General features: G+C 58.9%; 1 protein-coding gene across 4 annotated transcripts; it reads left to right on the top strand.

The window, feature by feature from the left end:
- The first annotated feature begins 857 nt into the window (after positions 1 to 857).
- Positions 858 to 11,924, top strand: DECR2 (2,4-dienoyl-CoA reductase 2). 4 transcript variants are annotated; one of them, XM_034951546.3, is made up of 10 exons: positions 859 to 1,105; positions 4,026 to 4,094; positions 5,419 to 5,470; positions 5,803 to 5,844; positions 6,436 to 6,571; positions 8,806 to 8,930; positions 10,134 to 10,227; positions 10,414 to 10,518; positions 10,803 to 11,020; positions 11,332 to 11,924. In XM_034951546.3, exons 1-9 carry the CDS (start codon positions 1,026 to 1,028, stop codon positions 11,018 to 11,020), a joined length of 921 nt encoding a protein of 306 aa, XP_034807437.1. In that variant the 5' UTR covers positions 859 to 1,025; the 3' UTR covers positions 11,332 to 11,924. The 4 variants fall into 4 exon arrangements, with proteins under 4 accessions (XP_034807436.1, XP_034807437.1, XP_034807438.1 ...); XM_034951545.3 differs by lacking the exon at positions 5,803 to 5,844 and having other exon boundaries at positions 858 to 1,105; positions 6,436 to 6,591; positions 8,772 to 8,930; XM_034951547.3 differs by lacking the exon at positions 5,803 to 5,844 and having other exon boundaries at positions 864 to 1,105.
- The last annotated feature ends 218 nt before the right edge of the window (positions 11,925 to 12,142 follow it).

Raw genomic sequence — 12,142 nt, forward strand, 5'->3', positions numbered from 1 at the left:
TGAGGCCAACCAGCGCAGAAAGGGCCTGGCAGCCATTACTGTAGCGCTGGCGGCTCTGTCACGCCCCTGAAGCCGCTGGCCCGCGGTTGTGTCCAGCTCAGGAGCGGCTCTGCGTGTTTTTCCCCCGGGGCCGTCGCGGACCCCCGTCTTCCAACAGTGGTGCGGGCGGGGCGCCCCGTCCTGGGTTCGCGGCATAGCCCCGCCCGGGCCCCCACGCGGAACAGAAGTAACGGACCCTTTTTTTTTTTTTGAGACGGAGTGTCGCTCTGTCGCCCAGGATAGAGTGCAGTGGCGAGATCTCGGCTCACTGCAACCTCCGCCTCCCAGGTTCAAGCGATTCTCCTGCCTCAGCCTCCCGAGTAGATGGGACTACAGGCACCCGCCACAACGCCCGGCTAATTTTTGCATTTTTAGTAAAGAGGGGGTTTCGCCATGTTGTCCAGGATGGTCTCGAACTCCTGACCTCGTGATCCGCCCGCCTCGGCCTCCCAAAGTGTTGAGATTACAGGCGTGAGCCACCGCGCCCGGCCCCGAACCCTTCTTTATTGGCCTCAAAACGGGTCATTTTGGGAAGCGGCGGGGGGCTGGCCGCGCTTTCCTGGGCCCCGGCCCTCCCCATGGTGTTTACGGGGAGGCGAACGGGGAGCCCAGAGGCTGCGAGCCTGGCCTGGACCCAGGAGCCAGGGGTATCCCACAAATCCTGGAGGCTCTGAACGCGGCGCTGACGCCGAATACCTGTGAAAAAGACTCGGGGAGAAGACCCGCAGACCGCCGAGCTTCTGCCGCGGGAACCGCGCCCCCGGCCCCACACTGCGCCTGCGTCTCGCGCGCCGCGGGCGGGGACGGGGCCTCCGGGGAGAATTCGGGGGAGGGGCGGGGCCTCCGGGAAGCAATCAGGGGAGGGGCGGGGCGTCCGGGGAGTGGGGCGGGGCTCCCGGTTCCAGGCGAGTTTGCAGCTGCGCGCCGGGTCCTGGAGGCCGAGGCCGCTCCCGCCCGTTGTCCCTGCAGTCCCCGACGGGAGTGCCATGGCCCAGCCGCCGCCCGACGTGGAGGGGGACGACTGTCTCCCCGCGTACCGCCACCTCTTCTGCCCGGACCTGCTGCGGTGAGCGGGGCCTGGGAAGCGAGCGCAGCCTTGGTGCGGGGTCCGGTCCGCGGGCGCCGGCGCCCCCACGTGGTCCCCGAGGGCTCGCGTGTTAGGAAACCTGTCTTGCCTGGCTCCTTTCTTTCTTTTTTCTTTCTTTTTTTTTTTTTTTGAGACGGAATCTCGCTGTGTCGCCCAGGCTGGAGTGCAGTGGGACGATCTCCGCTCACTGCAACCTCTGCCTTCCGGGTTCAAGCGATTCTCCTGCCTCAGCCCGGCTAATTTTTTGTATTTTTAGTAGAGAGGGGGTGTCACCGTGTTGTTCAGGCTCTTTTCGAACTCCTGACCTCAGGTGATCCACCCGCCTCGGCTTCCCAAAGTGCTGGGATTTACAGGCGTGAGCCACCGCGCCCGGCCCAACCTGGCCTCTTTCTTAACAGAAAATTTTAGGTTGAAATCATTTTTCCGGAAGACCCAGAAGGCCCAGGAATGCCAGGTTTTGCCCAGCAGCTCTTCATTTTCCTGCAAACGCCTTGGTGTTCACAAGGGAAGGCAGCCCGGGCAAAGGTCGATCCTCCCCGGTCACCTGCCCTCACTCGGCTAATGGGCGGATCCTTTTTTTTTTTGTTCCTTTTCTTTTTTTCAATTGGCAACATTTTCAAGTTTCTATTAAAATTTTGATCTTTTGCCAGGAGCAGTGGCTCACGCCTGTAATCCCAGCGCTTTGGGAGGCCGAAGCGGGTAGATCACCAGAGGTCAGGAGTTCGAGACCAGCCTGGCCAACATGGTGAAACCCCGTCTCTGCTAAAAATACAAAAAATTAGCCGGGTGTGGTGGCGCACACCTGTAATCCCAACTACTTGGGAGGCTGAGGCAGGAGAATCACTTGAACTCGGGAGGTGGAGGTTGCAGTGAGCCGAGATCGCGCCATTGCACTGGGCAACAAGAGTGAAACTCCATCTCAAAAAAAGAAAAAAAGTTTTAAATTATGTTCTCCAAGGACAGGTATTGACAATTCTCTCTGAGTGTTCTGCAGGAAAAAAAAAAGTTTTTTTTTGAAACGGAGTCTCATTCTGGGTTCAAGCAATTCTCCTGCCTCAGCCTCCCAATTCTCCTGCTTCAGCCTCAGTGCGCCCAAGTGGGACTATAGGCGCACAACACCACGCTGGGCTAATTGTATTTCTAGTAGAGGTGAGGTTTCACCATGCTGGTCAGGCTGGTCTGGAACTCCTGGCCTCAGATGATCCACCTGCCTCGGCCTCCCAAAGTGCTGGGATTACAGGAGTGAGACGCTGCACCTGGCCTAAAATTAATCTTTAATAATTAAGAATAGGAAAGGCAACTTGGAGATCAGCAAAAGTTTGCCATCCATCTGGTACAGTTTGTGCCAGTCATACCAATCAGTACACATTTAATGCGTACAAGAAAATCTCTAATAAATAAAAAAGCCATATTATCCCGACCTAGCTTGCTGAATCTCAGGAATCATATTTGATATCAGTGCCATGCAGGGCTTAGGAGAGAGGAAATTATAACCTCTATCTTGTTTAAGCCAGGGTATTTTTCTCTCTTGTATCTACTTCTGTCCATTTCTGTCAAAAGACACAGAAATACCCTTTCCCCCACTGCACTTTGCAAGTTTGTGTCAGCACAAGTTCAGGACCAGCCTGAGCAACAAAACGATACCCCTCTCTAGAAAAACTAGATGAAAAATTAGCTGGGCACGCTGGCATGCACCTGTAGTCCCAGCTACTGGGGAGGCTGAAGCAGGAGGATCCTTCTAGCCCAAGAGGTCAAGGCGGCAGTGAGCCGTGATGGTGCCACTGCACTCCAGCCTGGATGACGTAGCAAGAACCTGTCTCAAAATAAATAAATAGGCCCGGTGTGGTGGCTCATGCCTGTAATCCCAGCACTTTGGGAGGCCGAGGTGGGTGGATCACAAGGTCAGGAGATCGAGACCATCCTGGCTAACACGGTGAAACCTCATCTCTACTAAAGATACAAAAAATTAGCTGGGCGTGGTGGCAGGTGCCTGTAGTCCCAGCTACTCTGGAGGCTGAGGCAGGAGAATGGTGTGAACCTGGGAGGAGGAGTTTGCAGTAAGCCTAGATCGTGCCACTGCACTCCAGCCTGGGCGACAGAGCGAGACTCCATCTCAAAAAAAATAAAAAATAAATAAATTAATTAAATAAAATACTATAATTTTATGAATTTTCATTTTATTTATTTATTTATTTCTTAAGACCATGTTTCGCTCTTGTTGCCCAGGCTGGAGTGCAATGGCGCAATTTTGGCTCACCACAACCTCCCCCTCCCGGGTTCAAGTGATTCTCCTGCTTCAGCCTCCCAAGTAGCTGGGATTACAGGCATGCACCACCACACCCGGCTAATTTTTTTGTATTTTTAGTAGAGACGGGGTTTCTCCATGTTGGTCAGGTTGGTCTCGAACTCCCGACCTCAGGTGATCCGCCCGCCTTGGCCTCCTAAAGTGCTGTGATTACAGGTGTGAGCCAAGGCACCTGGCCGAATTTTCATTTTAAATCATTGCCGTATAGCAATATGGGGGGTGTATTTTAACAGGGCTCTTTTATTTTTTATTTATTTTTATTTTATTTTGTTTATACATATTTTTTGAGACGGAGTCTTGCTCTTTTGCCCAGGCTGGAGTGCAGTGGTGCGATCTCGGCTCACTGCAACATCTGCCTCCCGGGTTCAAGCTATTCTCCTGCCTCAGCCGCCCAAGTAGCTAGGACTACAGGCACCCACCACCACGCCCAGCTGATTTTTGTATTTTTAGTAGAGACGGGGTTTTACCATATTGTCCAAGCTGGTCTCGATCTCCTGACCTTGTGGCCCACCCACCTTGGCCTTCCAAAGTGCTGGGAGCCACCGGTCCGGCCCAATAGGGCTCTTTTAAAAGAGCCTCCTTGTTTATTCTCAGGGACAAAGTGGCCTTCATCACAGGCGGCGGCTCTGGGATTGGGTTCCGGATTGCTGAGATTTTCATGCGGTGAGACTGCTCTGTGTCCCTTCCCTGCTCCTCGCTTCTCCCTGCCCGGGCCCTGCTGGATGCCCGACCCCTGGAAAGATGTTGGTGGGAGGTAGATGTCCCCTGCTCACCTACCCGACAGGATCCAGGTGCCTGCCAGAGGGACTGGGGAGCGGTCGAGGATTGCCCTGGGGGGAGTCAGGACTTCGAGGCTCCTACAGGTCAGTGGAGATTGTGTGGCTCTGGTCTGGGGCCTGCTGGGACCTCGAGAGTCAGGGCTGCGTCAGGCCCCAGTGCTGGCGCCCTGCAGAGCGCATTTTCTCCTGGGACACAATTCTGTGGCTTCAGGCCAGGGTCAGCAGCTTATCCCACCTGACAGTGGCTAGAGTTAGGCTGGGGTGGGGGAGAGGGACCCTTCCTCAGTTCCCCTGAGGCCCCTGCTTTTCAGACCAGAAAGGTGAGTCCCACAGGAAGAGATATGGCCTTTCCACTGCTGGCTTTGTGCTCAGGGCATCTGAGGACCGGATGGGACATTGCAGCTCCAGTGGGACCTGCCTAGCAGGGGTAGCTACCTTTATGGTTATTGTGGGCAAGCAACCCCCGAACCAGAAGAGCCGAGAAACCAAAGAACAAGGCAGACAGATCCCGTTTGTCTGTGTCGGGTGATTTTACCAGGGAATTTGTGGGCAGAAGCGTAGTCTTGGGTGGCTGTGAGACGGGCGTCTCCATGCTGTTACCCCCAGGCCCAGGGCTTCTATACCACAGGGAAAGGGGTCCTGCTTCAGAGGAAGTGTGTAGGAATTTGTTTAGGATAACATCAAGGTTGTTTTGACCTAAGGGCAGGACTTCTTTGTGCTCTTTCGCAAGAACAGTAGATAAGCTGGAAATCCTAGCGGCATTCCTGCAACCAGGGTTCACAGAGGCCAACGTGGTGGATTTGCATCCACGTGGTCAGGAAGGGGAGCAGGGAGCACCCCGCTTCAGAACGGTCCTCCACGCCAGCCCCACAGGGAGAAGGGGGTGGAGGATGTGGGCCCAGCAGGCCCCAGGCAGATGTGTGGGCTGGGCGTCTGTGGCTCACAGCTGTCTCTGTACCTGGTGTTTGGGGCAGGACCCGCAGGCCTGTGCGGTGGGATGTCCCATGCCAGAAACCCTGGGGTGGGCACCACCTGAGGTCCCTCCAGAGTACCTCAGTCCTGTTCACGCCCCTGTGCCCTCTGCCAGCTGGGCCTTCAGCCCTAGACTGGTACTTCCACCTGAGAGACTCCTGCTCAGGAGCTGGGCAGATGCCCCCTGGGAGTGCCCCTCGCCCACACTGTCCTCACACCTGCTTCTGGTTTTGCAGGCACGGCTGCCATACGGTGATTGCCAGTAGGAGCCTGCCGCGAGTGCTGACGGTGAGAGGGCCTCTCCCATGGTCCCCTGTGCGGGTGGCTGTGGGGGGGGCTGGGCCTGGGCCAGGAGGGTCCAGAGGCTAAGGGGATGTTGGCACCAAAACTTTTTTTTTCTGAGACGGGAGTGTTGCTCTGTCACCCAGGCTGAAGTGTGGTGGTGCGATCTCGGCTCACTGCAGCCTCCGCCTCCCAGGATCAAGTGATTCTCCTGCCTCAGCTCCGGAGTAGCTGGGACTACAGGCGCCCGCCACCATGCCTGGCTAATTTTTGCATTTTTTTGGTAGAGATGGGGTTACACCATGTTGACCAGGCTGGTCTCGAATTCCTGACCTCAGGTGATCCGCCCACTTCAGCCTCCCAAAGTGCCAGGATTACAGGTGTGAACCACTGTGCCCGGCTGGCACCTCAGCCTCCCAAAGTGCCAGGATTACAGGTGTGAACCACTGTGCCCGGCCGGCACCAAAACTTGCACCTATCCTAAATATGGAGCTTCAGTGTAAGTGGCCTCCCAGAGACATCTTTGACTTTTTAAAAAATCTAGTTGTTGGGTCCTGGGAGGGACCTTCCTGTTTGGGGGTAATGTGGCCCCAAGAAAGATCTCTGGGCTCACCTGGGTTATTTAGGTGGTCCGTGCGTCCCACCTACTGGAGCCCTCGACCTGGGAGGAGAGTCTCACCTGTGCCACCTCTGGTCTGCAGCAGGGGCAGGACATGGGTGACAGTGGCCTGGAGGGCGACGCAGAGGGAGGATTCTAGGACAGGTGGCAGGTAGGGGGAGAGCGTGGCAGGTTCCCATAAACATCCACTGAGGTCGTGGGCACTTGCAGGCTGTGCTTCCCCAGAGTGGGGTCCAGCAGCAAACCCAGGGTCCCCGCGGAACCCGGAAACATCGTCCTCTGCAGATTCCAAAGGCCTTTTCTCCAGGCCGAGGCTGCAGGGCTGCTGTCTGCCTCTTTACCTGGCTTCTAGGCCGCCAGGAAGCTGGCTGGGGCCACCGGCCGGCGCTGCCTCCCTCTCTCTATGGACGTCCGAGCGCCCCCAGCTGTCATGGCCGCCGTGGACCAGGCTCTGAAGGAGTTTGGCAGAATCGACATTCTCATTAACTGTGAGTCGGTGCTGAGTGAGGTTGGTGGCTTCTCACAGGTTGGTGGTACCATTTGGAGGCCCTAGAACTCTGGTCCTGGGGTGGGGACCGTGCCAGGGAACCTAGCTGCCTGTGCTGGGGTGGGCTGCACCCCATCCAGGTACCTGAGGCCAAGACTCAGGCTCCAGCCCTCTGTCTCCAGGCCTCTGTCTCCGGCCCCCTGTCTCCGGGCTTCTGTCTCCGGCCCGCTGTCTCCGGCCCCCTGTCTCCGGCCCCCTGTCTCCGGGCCTCTGTCTCCGGGCCCCTGTCTCCGGGCCTCTGTCTCCGGGCCCCTGTCTCCGGGCCTCTGTCTCCGGCCCCCTCTCTCCGGCCCTCTGTCTCTGGCCCTCTGTCTCCGGCCTGACTCCGCTTCTCTGGGTGGCAGCAGGTCAGCACAGCTGCAGCCCAAGTGGACGCCATGAACACAGCTCAACGGTAGAGTCGGGTGCCCTTGTGTCCTGAAATTCCGTCTTTAAAAAAAAAAGTAATAGCCTTTTTTTTTTTTTTAGACAGCATCTCACTCTGTCACCCAGGCTGGTGTGATCATGGCTTACTGCAGCCTCCACCTTCTGGGCTCAAGCCATCCTCCTGCCCCAGCCTCCTGAGGAGCTGGGACTACAGACGTGTGCCATCACGCCTGGCTAATTTTTGTATTTTTTATTTTTTGTAGAGACAGGGTCTTACTGTGTATTGCCCAGGCCAGTCTCAAACTCCTAGGCTCAAGCAATCTTCCTGCCTTGGCCTCCCAAAATGCTGGGATTACAGGCAAGAGTCATCAATAAAATAGAAGCTAGCCTGGCCTAGATTTTTTTTTTTTTTTTTTTTTAGAGGGAGTTTCGCTCTTGTTGCCCAGGCTGGAGTACCATGGTACAATCTCAGCTTACTGCACCCTCCGCCTCCCGGGTTCAAGCAATTCTCCTGTCTCAGCCTCCCGAGTAGCTGGGATTACAGGCGCCCGCCACCACACCTGGCTAATTTTTGTATTTTTAATAGAGATGGGGTTTCATCATATTGTTTAGACTGGTCTCGAACTCTTGATCTCAGGTGATCCGCCCGCCTTGGCCTCCGAAAGTGCTGGGATTACAGGCGTGAGCCGCCGCGCCCAGCCCCCAGCTTTTATTTTTATTTTTTCATTTTTTATTTTTATTGATTTTTATATTTATTTTTTGAGAGAGTCTTGCTGTGTCACCCAGGCTGGAGTGCAGTGGCGCAATCTTGGCTCACTGCAAGCTCCGCCTCCCGGGTTCACGCCATTCTCCTGCCTCAGTCCCCCAGTAGCTGGGACTACAGGCGTCCGCCAACACGCCTGGCTTTTTGTATTTTTACTAGAGATGGGGTTTCACCATGTTAGCCAGGATGGTCTCGATCTCCTGACCTCGTGATCCGCCCGCCTCGGCCTCCCAAAGTGCTGGGATTACTGGCGTGAGCCACCGCGCCTGGCCGATTTTTTTTTTTTTAATCACAGTTTTAGGTTTATAGAATAATTAATAGTACATGGAATTCCATACTCCCACCTACAGTTTTCCCTGTTAACATCTTGCGTTTGTTACAATTGATGAACCAACACTGGTTTCACTCTGCAGAAATTCCCTTTTAAAAACATCCTGTGTATTAGTTTCCTGGGCTAACAGAGTACTACGACCTGTGTGGCTAAAACAACCAAAATATAATCTCCCAGTTCTGGAGGCCAGAACGTCCAAGGGGAAGGCGTTGGCAGAGCTATGCTCTCTGAAGGCCCCAGGGGAGAGCCTGTTCCTGCCTTCTGCGTGGCTTCGGGTACTGCCATAGCCCTTGGCCCTCCCGGGCTCGGAGACCGTCGCTGCACTGTCTGCCACTGTCTTCCCATGGCATGTGTCTGTGTGTCCTCTTCCCTTGTTATAAGGATGCTGGTCATTGGATTTAGGGCTCACCCTAATTCGTTGTGACTTCAGTGTAAGTCGATTATCTCTGCAACCCACCCCATTTCCAAACAAGGCCACAGTCGCAGGTACGGAGCCAGGGCTTCAGCATGTCTTCTCTTCTCGGGGACACAGTGCAGCCAGGACGCCCGTCTTGCTCTGGTCATTTTGGAATTTATCCTAGGGCATGGGTCTCCTCCCTGTGCCACAGGGCACCTGTGCTCCCTCCTGCACCCTCTGCTCTGCCCACCTGGCCACCACCCACTTGGCATCCCTCTCCCCAGGCTCCAGCAGCTCCTGCGGTCTCCCATTCTGCAGGTGCGGCCGGGAACTTCCTGTGCCCCGCTGGCGCCTTGTCCTTCAACGCCTTCAAGACCGTGATGGACATCGACACCAGCGGCACCTTCAACGTGTCTCGTGTGCTCTATGAGAAGTTCTTCCGGGTGGGTGTCCTCCCAGCGGGGGCCTCCCCCGACGGCCGCCCGCTCCCTGCCCCAGGCCTCCCCCTGACGGCCGCCCGCTCCCTGCCCCGGGCCTCCCCCTGACGGCCGCCCGCTCCCTGCCCCGGGCCTCCCCCTGACGGCCGCCCGCTCCCTGCCCCGGGCCTCCCCCTGACGGCCGCCCGCTCCCTGCCCCGGGCCTCCCCCTGACGGCCGCCCGCTCACTGCCCCGGGCCTCCCCCTGACGGCCGCCCGCTCACTGCCCTGTGACCTCCCCCTGACACCCGCCCGCTCCCTGCCCCGGGCCTCCCCCTGACGGCCGCCCACTCCCTGCCCTGTGACCTCCCCCTGACGGCCGCCCGCTCCCTGCCCCGGGCCTCCCCCTGACGGCCGCCCGCTCCCTGCCCTGTGACCTCCCCCTGACACCCGCCCGCTCCCTGCCCCGGGCCTCCCCCTGACGGCCGCCCACTCCCTGCCCTGTGACCTCCCCCTGACGGCCGCCCGCTCCCTGCCCCGGGCCTCCCCCTGACGGCCGCCCGCTCCCTGCCCCGGGCCTCCCCCTGACGGCCGCCCGCTCCCTGCCCCGGGCCTCCCCCTGACGGCCGCCCGCTCACTGCCCTGTGACCTCCCCCTGACACCCGCCCGCTCACTGCCCTGTGACCTCCCCCTGACACCCGCCCGCTCACTGCCCTGTGACCTCCCCCTGACACCCGCCCGCTCACTGCCCCGGGCCTCCCCCTGACGGCCGCCCACTCCCTGCCCTGTGACCTCCCCGTGACGGCCGCCCGCTCCCTGCCCCGGGCCTCCCCCTGACGGCCGCCCGCTCCCTGCCCCGGGCCTCCCCCTGACGGCCGCCCGCTCCCTGCCCCGGGCCTCCCCCTGACGGCCGCCCGCTCACTGCCCTGTGACCTCCCCCTGACACCCGCCCGCTCACTGCCCTGTGACCTCCCCCTGACACCCGCCCGCTCACTGCCCTGTGACCTCCCCCTGACACCCGCCCGCTCACTGCCCCGGGCCTCCCCCTGACGGCCGCCCACTCCCTGCCCTGTGACCTCCCCCTGACGGCCGCCCGCTCCCTGCCCCGGGCCTCCCCCTGACGGCCGCCCGCTCCCTGCCCCGGGCCTCCCCCTGACGGCCGCCCGCTCCCTGCCCCGGGCCTCCCCCTGACGGCTGCCCGCTCACTGCCCTGGGCCTTGTGTGTTGCAGGACCATGGAGGGGTGATCGTGAACATCACTGCCACCCTGGGGAACCGGGGGCAGGCGCTCCAGGTGCATGCAGGCTCCGCCAAGGCCGCTGTGGGTATGACCACCCCCCCCGCCCAGGTTTGCCCACCTGGGTCCCCAATGGGCCGTCTGCTTCCATCCCAGGAGGCCAGCAGTCTCCACGTGAAGCTGAGCCCAGCTGCAGGCAGCGAGACCTGGCCTTGGCCCCGCGCCCTCGCAGAGGGCAGAGCGGCCCCTTCATATCCAACTTTCTTCTGTGCAGACGCGATGACGCGGCACTTGGCTGTGGAGTGGGGTCCCCAAAACATCCGCGTCAACAGCCTCGCCCCCGGCCCCATCAGTGGCACGGAGGGGCTCCGGCGACTGGGTAAGGCTCTCAGGGAGCCCAGGCCTCCCACAGATCCTCTCCTGGGGCACAGGGTGCCCATGAAGCTTCCAGAACCTTGGCAGGGTGTATGTTGAAAAGCCCTGTGCTGGTTCCATGGTGGCAACTATGTTCTGTGCCTGGCCTGATCCTGCTCCATGCTAGGCCTTGGTGACACTGACTGTGTCCTTGCTGTTCCCAGATGCCTCTCAGGGAATGAGCTGGGGGAGAGGGGAGGGTGCTGGGTCTTGGGGCTCACGGGGCCTGAGCCTTCTGCTGCCCTCCAGGTGGCCCTCAGGCCAGCCTGAGCACCAAGGTCACTGCCAGCCCGCTGCAGAGGCTGGGGAACAAGACCGAGATCGCCCACAGCGTGCTCTACCTGGCCAGCCCTCTGGCTTCCTACGTGACGGGGGCCGTGCTGGTGGCCGATGGCGGGGCATGGCTGACGTTCCCAAACGGTGTCAAAGGGCTGGCGGATTTCGCATCCTTCTCTGCTAAGCTCTAGGTGAGGTACTGCTCCCGCTTCTTGGGGTCATCTGTGTCCTTGGACGCTGGTCGCTGCGTGGGCAGGTCTCTGCGGGACCCACGGGGCTGGCGTCTCCTTTGTCCCCATCCTCCTGGCCCCTGCGCCAGCCTGGCCACACATGGGTGCTGCCCAGTGGGGCTGAGCAGGAGGCGGGCGCTGGTGCGCTTGCTCTTCTGTAGCGGCGTCGGCCTCTGCCGGCATTTCTGGCAGGTGCTGGGTGGCCGAGGCAGCCGAGGTGTTTTAGGGGGAAGCCGTCCTCAGCCGGCTACTAAGTTCTGAAACTCCTGCAGGAATCTTCAGGCCGCTGCTTCCCGCCGCCTCACTCAGCCAGGTGGAGAGCACCAATCTGAACCAGCAATGCCTGCAGCCCAGCCCCTCCTCTGAACACTCAGCTATTACTGCGCTTTCCCTCCCCACGGCCCCAACTCCAGGGCAGGAGCAACTGGACAATGGGCCTGGCCCGTGGAGCTGCCACGTAGGTGCCTGAGGGCCAGGTGCCACGCAGGTGTCTGAGGACCAGGTGCCACGCAGGTGGTGGGGGTACAGACAAGATGCTGGGATGTCCCCTGCCCCATGGTCAAGGGTGTCCTGCCTGCCTGGGTCCAGGGCCTGAGGGAGCCACATGGATCCCGAGACTTGTGTTCTCTTGGCTGAAAACACTGAGGTGCTCCCATCTGTGCGTGGCCCATGAGCTGGGATGGTCCTCCAGCTGCCCACAAGGTCCGCCCCTCTGTCTCTGCACCACCTGTTTGCATAAACACACTTTGCTACAATCTTGCTAGTGCATTTTCTTAAAAGATAATCTATTTACTGTAAAAATAAATTGGACTTTGCAAAAGCTTTTAGAAGGAAAAGAAAGAGGATTAAAGAGAATTGCTGGTGATCCTATCGTTTAGGGGTTGTGTTTCCTTTCTGTCTTTTCTGTGATGTTTACTTATTATTAGTAGTATTTTTGTTTTCTTTTTTTTTTTTTTGAGACGGCGTCTCGCTCCATCGCCCAGGCTGGAGTGCAGTGGTGCAGTCTCGGCTCACTGCAAGCTCCGCCTCCCGGGTTCACGCCATTCTCTTGCCTCAGCCTCCGGAGTAGCTGGGACTACAGGT

The sequence above is a fragment of the Pan paniscus genome, chromosome 18 (assembly GCF_029289425.2).
Source record: "Pan paniscus chromosome 18, NHGRI_mPanPan1-v2.0_pri, whole genome shotgun sequence".
NCBI lineage: Eukaryota > Metazoa > Chordata > Mammalia > Primates > Hominidae > Pan > Pan paniscus.